General features: G+C 37.2%; 1 protein-coding gene across 2 annotated transcripts; it reads right to left on the bottom strand.

Annotated features, from left to right (window-relative positions):
- Positions 1-4457: 4457 nt before the first annotated feature.
- Positions 4458-11914, bottom strand: LOC136850606 (MDS1 and EVI1 complex locus protein EVI1-A-like). 2 transcript variants are annotated; one of them, XM_067124287.1, is made up of 2 exons: positions 10928-11914; positions 4458-8180 (listed from the first exon to the last, which is right to left on the bottom strand). In XM_067124287.1, exon 2 carries the CDS (start codon positions 8146-8148, stop codon positions 6454-6456), a length of 1695 nt encoding a protein of 564 aa, XP_066980388.1. In that variant the 5' UTR covers positions 8149-8180; positions 10928-11914; the 3' UTR covers positions 4458-6453. The 2 variants fall into 2 exon arrangements, with proteins under 2 accessions (XP_066980388.1, XP_066980387.1); XM_067124286.1 differs by having other exon boundaries at positions 4458-8177.
- Positions 11915-12724: the final 810 nt, after the last annotated feature.

Raw genomic sequence — 12724 nt, 5'->3', positions numbered from 1 at the left:
ACGTCATTGAATTAATAAAATTAGTTCTCACTTATGTTGACCCATTCGGTTGTCTACTGGTACAACCTTCAGTAAAAATCGGTAAAATCCTTAAGATCTATGAATAACAACATAGCGGATTTGAGGGTGACACTAATAATCCCAAGTCATAAATTACCAATATTTTTCACAACCTATTGGGTAGTACTATTAAACTACATGAGCTGACGGAATTCGAACGAAGACAGTTGACATGCATTCTCGAGATCAGTCGAAAAATACTTGGGCAGATCACATCTGTCACTGTAGGTGAAGGTTTAAAATCTCCCGCAGAGTACAATTCTGTGAGCCTTTTGTATGCTATCAACTTGTAGGCTTATAAAGCATGAAACACTGAAGCAAGGCCGCTTCAGTAGACTGGCAGGGCAATATTAGCTAAGGCTCATTTCATTTTACTTACGCAAATTTTTAGCCTTTCGCAGCCATTAATATAAATATCTACTTCTGCCTAGAGCGATAATAATTGACGAATACTATCTGGTCCACTAAACTTGACACAACTGTTTAAAGTTGAATTTCACTTCAACGTTATTGTTTAAGCAATCTTCGTAACACAACCAAAAATAAAAAAACTGGTGACAAACTTATCAGTAAATAGGTATGAAAGCCACAGTAATAAAATTTAAATCAAATGAGCCTTTGGAACAGCAACCTTTGATAAGGTGAAAAAATGTTTTGGCCAAAACAGGGTTACACGAACAAGGTTTAAAATCCCTCTAACGACTAACTGCTGGAGGTATGATTACTGTTACCGCCAGTCTTCAGAGATGCCATCTCAGATTTTCATAAAGAGCTATAAGAACTTAAAAAAAGTTAAAAAAAAACCCGAGACATTTTCCGAATAGCTGACATAGTAAATTATTAACATTATCTACGGTGCACTTGAGCTATGCATCATCGAAAGTATCAAATACCATGAAAAACATGATTATTGACTGCATTATCATACTGTAATCAACTTACAAAATCAAGTGTATTGTGTACTTACTATTGTTTTGCCGAAACTCTTGCAGCCTAATTTTGTTGTCTATGTCCTCTTCCTCACAAAAAATTAGGAATGATGTTCCTGGTTCATTTTGATTTTCATATTTCTTAGTTAATCCATTCTTATCAGTTAATCCTCCAACCGTTTCTTTAGAAAAAGTTTAACTTTTGTTGCCCATATGTACTTGTCTTGCTCACTGAAATTTGCAACTGTAACATAAATTGCTCAAGAATAGCTTCCTTCGTAACCTATAAGGAAAAACAGAATGGTCACAGGTTCCCAGGCCCCACTGTCTGAAGTTTCCGAACTTTGGAGGTATAAAAACTTGAGGTAGACGAGTGACAATAATAGATCAGTATCACGCACGGTTTAGAAAAAATATTGATGACACAATATACAAGCACAACGTTGCAAATCTGCAACACAAATTCAACTCCTTGTAACCGAGAACAAAATCCTACAACGTATTCAGTAAAATATAAACATAAAATGCAAATTCTGTGCACTGTTATCATTCCTGATTATCAAAAAATGAGCTATATATAGCGCCATATTAATCCAAAAAATTATCAAAAGCGCGATTTCGCTAAAAGTAAAGTTTTTGCACCAGAAAACTGAAAAAGAGTTAAACCTAGCGCGTAAAACGCTGACAAACCAACCTTACCAGGCATTTGTAACATTAAACATCTAATGTGGAAAAAAAGCAAGGATTGAAAATACAGGGAGTACCACCTTTAAATCTTTTTATGCTAATGTTTTTTTTTTTTAGTTCATTAAGATGAAAATTACTTTCCTTAGAAAACTGATCCAATAATATAATATTGACATTAAAAACAAAATTCATATAAATTAGTTCACATTAAAGCAAATTTTGACATAACTGTGAACATGCATGTTTATTTTCAAATTTTATCCACAGGAAAAAAATAATAGTTCTGTGCAAAAACATATTCTTTGGAATAATTACAATAATAATATTGGTATACGTATTAAATGATCAATTCTGAAAACTAGTGGCGTAATAAAATTACCTGGAAACACGCCTTGTTCCAAGTTTACTCGTATAGCACCTATGTCCTTTTTATTGCAGATAATAAATTCCTATCAATTTGTCCTTATGCTTAGGTGGATGTCTTCCATAATTTACACAATATTTGGTTTCGTATAACAATACTGGTTGGGAGGGAAATACGGGAGAGAGTAAGGAATTCCACAGTTTAGAAGCGAGTTGTATCAGATATTGATTAAATCGGCTGACTAGCGCTGTTTGATTCTGAAGCATAAAGCATAATTTTTTATCAAATTACAACAGATTATGGGATATAAAGGAAATAAATGCATAATTAAATGATTTTAATTCAGTAATTTATCTCCACTTGTAAGATGGGATGCCGTATTTTTCATCTGCATAACTAAAGTGAAGAGAGACAGCCACATCAGGATTAATTTAGTATAATCCAAAATCCTTTCAACTTATTTTTTTTAAGTTGATCTCTTTTCTCAAATTGCCTGCCCATTACGGAGTCCAGGTGCAGCCAGCATCTCCAAGACAACTGATAAATTTGTTTGATGCAAGTATGCTGCGAGAATAAGACATGGTGTGGCCTAACCAAGAGGGTTTTGCCCCTAGGATCTCCCACTCAGTGATTCAAGTATACTAAATGTAATCAACTTAACCTCTACTAAATCTTGGTGGCTAGACAAGGACAGCATAGACTCCTTGGGGAAGAGGGTGAAACAGGGCTGCTGATAAAGCCCCATCTCCAGTACTGCCAGTAATTCCGTCGGATGTTTGTTGCAACCTACTTTAGCTGACTTATTTCCTCTAGGCTGTTTTATTAGTTATTGCAACACATCTTTTTTTCCTAGGTGTTACCAAAAAATTTGGAGCATCAATATCACTCTTATTTGGTGAAGCAGCTGTAAGCTAGCTTACGGCCAGTACTCACAGTTTAAACCAGTCATTGTGCAGGCACGAAATAGCTTGTTCTATTACTACTGCTTGGTTAGCCCTTCCTCTGAAACACACTGGTAGTGAAAATTGATATTACGCGAACAGCTACCTCGAATCTTCTAGATTTTAACTAAACTTCTGCAGCAACAAGAAGTTTTTTTTTATTTTTATTTTTTTTTTGAATGGTTACTCTAGTTCGTGCGATATAACTTTTACACTTCTGACTTTCAGTAACTTACATTGTCCTCAAAGATACTTTCCATATCATCTATTAGTATCTAACTTTCATAACATTCAATCCCTCTTTCTTTTTAATCAAGGTTTTTAAGTAACAGATTCTTTCTGCCACGTCAAGAAAGTGACTGAATAATTCGTTTGATACACTTCTCTTAACAGCAACTTTTCTAATGTTTCCAGATCAAGTATTAGCCACATCCTATTTTTTTTTCTACCATTATGCCAGTGATTTATCGAATATTATTTCCCTATATTAAGAAAATTGTGATTTTTTCTATTAGCATGTATCTTTCTAGACATTCTCACTGACTTTTAAATTATTCACATATCAAAGGAATGATGTTACAAGGGTAGGCAGCAAAAGCCAAGTTCAGCAATAATTAATATTGCTGAATATTTAATAACTGTGTATGTTGCAATATTTAATATTTATGTATGTTGAAAGAAATTTCAGCGTACATAAATTCTCTGCAATTGTACGAATATCGACCATTCTTGATTTTTATAAGAATGGTCCAGTGCAAGTCGAATACCTATTTCACCTTGCAGTGGGCGCACTCAGGCCATCTTGACACACCTTCGTAAATTGATTATACGAGTATTTATATGAAGCTCACCATAAATATTTGTAGAAAGATCGTTATTTTTAGAAAATATTCAATAGCCTGGGCTACTGTGTCTTGCAAGAGAACTAGAGCGCACAATAAATTAACGTTTAAAACGCTATCCTTCAAGACTGAACAAAAGCAGCATTTTTAACTTAGAATATCCCATCAGAAATTACATATGGATTATGGGTTGTCTTGTATTAAGTCATATCAGCTTCTTCTCTATTACTTTCAAGCTTAAAAATGTTTTCGTAACCGCTGGATTCCTTGATTTGATAAATCTTCCTTATCTGGGAAGTGATTGATCAAATCTAAACTTCCGCGTTGGCCTACTATTTTATTTTTAATTATTGTTTAGTTTTACCAATTTGACAGTAATATATCTCTAAATTAACTGCCAACAAGGTGCAACAGTTCAGGTATTATTTTCGTATACTAAACGGTATAGTTATGATGTTCTTTCCGTGGTCTCTCCTTTTTTTTTTCTGTTATATCTTCCTGTGCTGAAATTTGAAAAATACATGAAACAGTTCACTAGAACGTAGAAAGATTAAAAGTTTTCTTTAAACACTCTCTTCTCATACCACTCATTATTATCAAACAGAAGCTGGGGTTTGTAAAGAAACAAAACGGATTATATTTCTCATATTTATTTCCAAAACTAACAAACTTTTTTCCTATTGTTATGTTAAGAATATTTTCATAAAGGGTCTTTATATAATAAAATTTAAATCTCCTCATAGCACCATGTGATCGCCCGTGACTAGTAATCAATATATTTTTTCTTTTGGAAATAGGACGTAATACTAAAACTATATATGACACTGCACTCACAACCTTCTTCAAGTACGGACTTTGTGACTCACTTGGCATTCATTGCTCTGTATGTGTAACTTACACTTGTCTGTAAGTAAATAGAGAGATAGACCAGGACACACACACGCAAACGCATTCGTACAGACATACCTACATGACTCATACCGGTGTACGAATACAAGCACATATATGCATACGCAGGATGGACAAACCTACGCTTGCATATATATACGTGCATATATACACGCAAATATGTTTTGTACATGTATGCACTTCACATGAACGTACAGAAAGAAAAAAACAAAAAGAACACGGGCCCAAATGTCCTCCAGAAAAGAAGCACAACAATGGTTAAGATGAAAGTAAGTCACAAGTCAACCCTGAAGAAAATTCGATGCCACTAAACCATAAAATAAGAATGACTTTCCTGTGTAACATATAATAATAATAATATTTTCTGCGAGTAGTAAAATGGTAACTAACGACAAAGAGAAAGAGCGACAACAAAAGCACCTATCATCAACTCCTCGCAAATAGACCTGCTGTACGAGTCAAAAGGGAATGCAGCTTAACGTTTAAACTTATGACTCCAGGGACACCTGAGTGACAGAAATCGAGCATCACCTACATGAAAACCAAATGTTTTCAACGTAAAACTGCCAATGTTGAAGATATTTGAGAACACCAATGTAGTATACATGCTTCCTTATTATACACACACAGGCAAATTGCTGTTTTATACTCTGCCTTATCTAACCTTGGAGGTAAAGTTCTTTCACTTTCATATTCATACAAAAATGAAGAACAAAATATTTGAATATAAATATATTTTCACGCCATAATTTGCAATGTTTTCTCAGTGGCTCAATATTAAATATTTTACCAGTAACATATGTTTAGGGACAGAACCTATACATACATGATAAATAAAAGTACACTTAAATTCTGTCCAGATTCTTCGTATGATACATTATATTACTCTGAATGCAGACACTTTCGTCAAGTTTGTCAACAATAATTTCTATGGGAATAGGAGTCATATTTTTCATTTATGCTTTGCTTTACAGCCAGATGAAACTTAATTTTAGGGGTAAAGTGATTTCTTGAAGAAATGAATGAAACCAACATTTTCTATAGGAAGGAAATAAAACGAGAAGAGACAGATGAAGAAATACAGAATAAGCGTGACACTGAGTCGTTTCTCATGACTACGGCGATGCACTTAGGCTAATTGTACTACGTTGGGCTACATAAAAAAAATTACACAAGTGTAGATTTCATAATATAAGTATCTTCGCATAATCTACGTAAGTAAATATATCTGATAAAATAATATATATTTTTTATTTTTCGAAAGGAACATTATATAATTCAGACGGCGTCGATAAAGGCTTTTATTGCTTCTACCAATGCTTGGAAGAAAGAGTAGTTTGTACACAGAGGTTATTCAAGATTTAGAGAATGTTCAAAGTCAGAATGCTTCCTTCACGATATATTATTACAAAGGATCATCACTTATTTGTTTTATGCCATTACTTCAAAAGAGTTCATCAGACAGCCAGTAGGTCGCTCTATCAAACACTGATGACCTAACTGGAGAATTATTATGCAACTATTTGATCTGTTTGTCAACTGAGAAATGTCAGATACTCTTGATTTTTAGCACTTCTTAAAAAATTAAATAATTCTTATATTTTTTCTTTGGGTGCTTCCACTATTGTTTTAATCTAATGATCAATGTTTTTATTTGTTATTTTCCGTCGTAAACCTGATGACTCACGTTCTGACTTTTGATATGACTCTGAACTCTTGCCTCACGTAGATATAACAGCCACGGGCTGAGTCATATTGTTTTCAGACGCATCTATATCCATCGGACATATACTCGGCGAAGATTTGATAGTTACAGCACACGATATTTTCTCACTCTCTTTTTCTCCAAGTTCTTCCTCTTCCTCTTCGTCATCATCTTCTTCAACGTCAATGTACTCGTCTTCATCGTCTTCATCGTCTATTGCCTGCATATCTTCTCTACTTTTATCTGACAGCTCCTTACCAGGTGACTGCATCTGCAAGTCCTCTTCCTTTGGGCGAGAGGAATACCTTTTAGGGCTGCCATCCAAGATGGTTGGACCATCAGAATCGTGCTTCTTCATATGACGATCGAGATTAGTTTGTTGGCCAAAAGCTCGGTCGCAAAGACGGCACTTGTAAGGCTTCTCTTTGTTATGGATATTACGGACGTGTCGCTGCAGGTTCGACGATATACTGAAGGATCTCTCACAAAACTTACATTTGTATGGCTGTTCACCGGTATGGGTTCTTAGATGTCGCGTAAGATTCGCCGATCTGGGGAAAACTTTCCCGCAAAACTTGCAAGCGTATCTCTCCCTCGGTTTTATTGTAGACATTCCTGGCAGTGCAGAGGCGTCAGGTGGTGGGGGTGGTAGACCCTTTTGCATACGATCACCAACTTGGTATAATGCTGGATGACCTTGTGAGCCCGGAGGTGGTCCTCTATACCCAGCGACCATCTGAGGGGAAGTTACGGGAGGTCCCAAATGATATGGTGAGTGGGAAACCCCCATAACCGGGAACGGTGCCCTAACTGACGAAGCTGGAGGTAGTGGTCGACAATCACTAGAGTATACAGGGACAGGTTGATGGACCCCTTGGTGGAGAGGCTGAGGATACGCGATAGACGGAGGGTTTCTGGTGGCCATTGGACTAGTAACATGCACCATCTGGGCACTGACACTCTTTGCAGTGTGTTCGTTTTCCACCGAAGAAGAAGGAATTTCCTGCGTTCGAGGAGGTCGATAATCGTGTAAGGGGGAAACGTACTTTGGAGAGGGAATTCTTCTCGAGACGGGAGGAGGCGTCCTTCGAACTACAATGTTCATATTTTCGTCTTCCTCCGGCTGGCGTTTCTTCACACTAAGGTCTAATGGTTGATCTGACTCGGAAAGGTCTAAGGGTCTAGAGGCTGGTGACATGCACGGTTCACGGTTATGTGTAGAGAGATCAAAGGGCATGTCAGACGCTGGTAGCGGGGCATCCGATGACCATGGCATAGGGTGACTGTCAGGTAGATCTGGAGCAGGATAAGAACTTCTTGCTTCCGGGCACACCGATGCTTGCTTCGGTGAACTCAAAGATCCATGGATTCCCACAGGTCTGAAACTTGATGGCATTGATCTCGCAGGAGGCCCGGACGCTTCATAGTGAACCAGAGATGGCCTTGGGGACCGAGATTTCGGGAAAGCAGGAGGGGAAGGCTGAGTGAGAGCAGCCGCTAAGTGGTTTTTAGGTGGTACTCCAAGGTACCTGGGGCCCGGGCCAGGGGGGCGAATGTGATACCCGGCGGGTATCTGAGAAACGTGCGCTGCGGCCATTTGGTACTGGGCATAACCAGGAGCAGGCGTGAAAGGTCTTGGAATGTGGGGGCCTGGGCGTGAGGGCGAGGCAGCAGGCATGGCGCAGACTGGGGCAGCCCTCGGCACCAACATCAGGCGGATTGGGGGCGGCCGTTCGCTGCCTGCTTCAAAGAGAAGAGGAACAAAATTAGTCACAAACCGTATCAAGACCAAAAACATCTCGACCAAATAATATTCATTTTGTTCTCTCATGAATATGACTGATGCCAAATGTATATAAAAATAAACTAGCTGTGATCAACTTTTCTACAAGGTACAACCTATACAATGAGCCATTTCACATATTTATATTGCGTATGTAGGGCATTCCCTCTGATTATCTGTCGTATGATTTACGTACAAATATATATCTTTAACTACGTATCTACTGCACACAATTGTATAAATAGATATATAGTGTATATATAATAACATATATATATATATATATATATATATATATATATATATATATATATATATATATATATATATATATATATATATATGTGTGTGTGTGTGTGTGTGTGTGTGTGTGTGTGTGTGTGTGTGTGTGTGTGTGGACCTGATGAAGGCAATACACCAATAAGCTGCAAGTGGTGCAGTGTTTTCCAGTGAAGAGAATTTTCAAAAACTAATGAGAGAGAGAGAGAGAGAGAGAGAGAGAGAGAGAGAGAGAGAGAGAGAGAGAGAGAGAGAGAGAGAGACTTCACTTTATCACTGTTGTGAGGACCTTTACTAGTTTCTTTAAAATATTATGGTAACTATTTGTTGGATCGGTTTCCCGCGAGATAAATATCTTGTAAGGTGAAGCCATTATGGTTGCGGCAGATGGATAAAATTGGGCAAACAACTTGCGTAGATTTATCTGTTCATGCCCTGTTTTTTTTTTATGGAAGGTAACGACTTCGAGTAATATTAAGTTTTTTTTTTATTTGTCATGGCGTAAGTTCTTCACTGTATATGTTTCCTGAAACATCAGAGCGATCGTCCATTTAAAAAAAAATACGCATTAAACATAATATCCAATGTAAGTTGGTATTACAGTACGAACACTAAATCAGTGGAAGCAAGCGTCTGATCATATGCAGCCATATCAAACATAATGAATACATACACATTACAGTGGACGTATGTTAGAAACAGCAGAATGATAGATTTATGGAAAATATATGTCATAAATCGTGTATCAAAAAACATTAAAACTGCCAATTAGTGATTACGAGAACACTCTATTTCTTTATTTCGCATGCTTTCTCACAAGAGGCCATTTCATAAAATAATGATTTAGTTTAATGCAAGATTACAATTGCACTTTCTCTCAGTAACTCATCCACTGGCTCATACTAATGCTTCGACAAACAAGCGGAACAAGATGCAGTACTCTAGGTAGGAAGAGCGAAGACGGAAAAATATGTTTATTCGATTCTTTTCTTCTGGTTAATTGTTTCATTTACCCAGAAACGATTCGAAAAAGGCCTAAAAGACTCCGGTTTTCAAGAAAATGTACCTGGTGCTCTAATTCTGAAGGTACTTTATTGTATTTTGTGTTCAAGAATGCGTGCGTACTGTGTGCATATATACAGTAAAGCACAAACACACACGCACACACAAACACACACACACACACACACACACACACACACACACACACACACACATATATATATATATATATATATATATATATATATATATATATATATATATATATATATATATATATATATATATATATATATATATATATATATACATATATACATACACATGTATGCAGGAGTGAGAGAGAGAGAGAGAGAGAGAGAGAGAGAGAGAGAGAGAGAGAGAGAGAGAATCAGTTCACATAGTATAAATATCTTGTTATTTTATCTAAATTTCTCATAACTGTCTCTCTGCAAGTAGATTCGTGCACGTTTTATCCCTGGAAACTACCTCTAAAGTGGCAAGAACGTAAGGTATCGTGGATCCTGCAGCAAATTTGCTTGGGCAAAGTATACTTAGGGTAATGGTCGATTAAGCAGGCGCAGTCTTCGGTGTTATTGGCAAGCGCTCAGACGGCTGGGGTGAAACTGCCTCATGATCATACACGCAAGCAACAATCGCCAGCATCCGTTGTCCTATCAGAGGTCTTTCTTCTTTCGTTTTGTTTTTTTAAATAATTTCTATTTTTCTCTTTGCTCCTTACTGGATTAAGTATTTTCACCTTGCGGAATGAACGTATAAACTACTAGGATGTGTAACGAAGGAATGATTAGCCAAGGGGCTGCAAGTTTCGAACAGGGATATGTGACTTTCCAGATTTGTAAATCAATGATCAGTGGACTGAGCTTCATGTTGCTTTTGATTTTATCCATACAGATACAATGATTGCAGATTTGCCAACGAACTATCGCTTACAGTTAGTTATTCAGAAATATTATCAAAACCTTACAAGATTGAATAAGCTCTTCAAAAATGGAAGAGAAAAGGGTACTGCAATGCATGATTAATATAAATAGCAAAACGCGCTCTGAGAAGGAAAATCATAGCTCAGAATGTGCCTAATACGAATAGATGAGGCTTTTATAAACTTGTCGAAGGACGTGGAAGGAAAAGACGATATAGAAGTTTTCACTAAATGAGATTTTGAAAAGTAACAGATATATTGAAAGTGAGGTTGATAAAGTTAAGGCAATTTGTCAAGCAATCGAATTTACCAAAAACGAATGTAAACACAAACTTGAGAGAAATGTTATGTAAATAATAAATACACCCATAATTAGCACAAAATGATATTCGTCACTGATAAATAATACAAAATGATATTCGTCACTGATAAATAATAAAAATCACGCACTCTGTTATTAACTCTCACTCAATGATTGTTTACCTTAGGTAGTATTGTTGAAGACGTCGGCTGACTGCTGGTTGTGGAAGGCATTGGTAGGCGAATGCAACACTTGATAGATGCCAGGGAGAGTGCAACAGTGCCAAGGGAATTAGGATTCTTTGTGCAGCATTATCGCTTTCTCCGAGACAGTGATAGAATAACTTGTACAAGTATCCTTAGTCTATATATTATCTCGCAGAATTTTCATAAAAAACGCAGCTTGAGGGTAATTAGGTAATTACTGTCACAGGTTTGAGTAGCTGGTGAGCAGGAAGTTTACAGTGACCGTGCTGCTAAAATTTGGATTCAGTTTGTCATCTTCATACTTCTATGCAACAAAATTTCCTCTCATGCATTTTAAAACTGAATTATCAGAATTTCGACCTTTTTTACATCTTAACCTCAGGAGGTAATGAAATCTCACAGTTCGATGTTTCCGTGAAATGTTAAGGCTTCCTTTCTAATTACTCAACTCAAACAAAGTCATTTCACTAGCAGATTACATTCATTCTCAAACGTCTGCCAGACTGCAGCACATCCAGAATAGGATTAACAACACCGATTTCTTGATGACACTTGTTAGGTAGCTTGTTGCACAAAACTAATTGCTATTTAGTGAATTTCACCACTAAATCACCTTGATAATTTATATACAATTATCTGTACTCTGGTGCACAGGGACAATACTGTGAGACAAAATTCAAAGAGCGTTTGTTTCATTTTCTGCTTTTTGTTCTATTCTTCAATGTTACTGGACAGTCTTTAGTAATCCAGAATAATTCCACTATCACAATGTAGATCGTGCTAAATTCACTCCAAGATACCATTAAATATTCTCTTGAGAGGGAGTATCAGAAACGAGGCGTACTGCGGGGCTCGGCTGCAAGTTGCAGGACGGATGCTGCTGTCTGGAATTGGACGGAGGGAAACTTGCACTGGCAACAGCAACATGGACACTCCGACACATTCAGAGCCTCCGACCCGACTAACTGGTGCTCTCTTGATCTCTCAGTGCCGACCGCCACACCCAGCTCGACGTACACAGACACAAACATACACACAAACACACATACACACGCGTACAGGCATGCACACACCCTCATACTCACACGACGTCCCGCCCTCACCTGCTGAATGTGTAGCAGTTTTTGTTTCTGTACCGTTACTCCATCTCCTCCGTCACTTTTTAACAACAAAAGATTTTCTACTTTGAATTCATGTTACTTTTATCAAGTCAAAAACCCTCGGCGTATCAGCAATAACTAAATGCTCAAGTTCAGAAAGCGAATTGAAATAAAAAAATGAATATAAAATCGCCGTGCACCAAAAGATTTTGGAATGGACGAAACGCATTGCAACATTCTGCACACACCTCCGAGCAACTATATCTAAGTCAGTGAGGCAGTCTCTCGACTCTCGGCCAATGAGTGAGTGCTGAACCAGAGTACTTGGTGGACCTCACGCCGTAAGGTCTGAAATCCTGATCTTCCAAACTGGGGAAGCTCCTTACTAGTCCAGGGCCCCCAATCTTGGCGCCCTTGAGGAAAAGGATTGTAAATGTTTTGAATTAGGTTTCTAGATTCTTGGACAGTAACACTGAACACAGAGATAAAACACAGATTTTCTGTATATAATTTTGAAAAGGATCATTATAATAAATATAGAATTAGGATCCTTTTGACATAAACAGATAAAAAAGGAATATACGGTAATCTTCCGCTTTAAATTTTATCCATGTTTAATTTGTGATTTCTTTCATCAAGTTTCGAGACATTCCTTCGCCACTGACAAAACTTC

The sequence above is a fragment of the Macrobrachium rosenbergii genome, chromosome 22, assembly GCF_040412425.1.
Source record: "Macrobrachium rosenbergii isolate ZJJX-2024 chromosome 22, ASM4041242v1, whole genome shotgun sequence".
Lineage (NCBI taxonomy): Eukaryota > Metazoa > Arthropoda > Malacostraca > Decapoda > Palaemonidae > Macrobrachium > Macrobrachium rosenbergii.
Note: the sequence above shows the minus strand (reverse complement) of the source record. Positions and strands in the feature narration are given on the sequence as shown.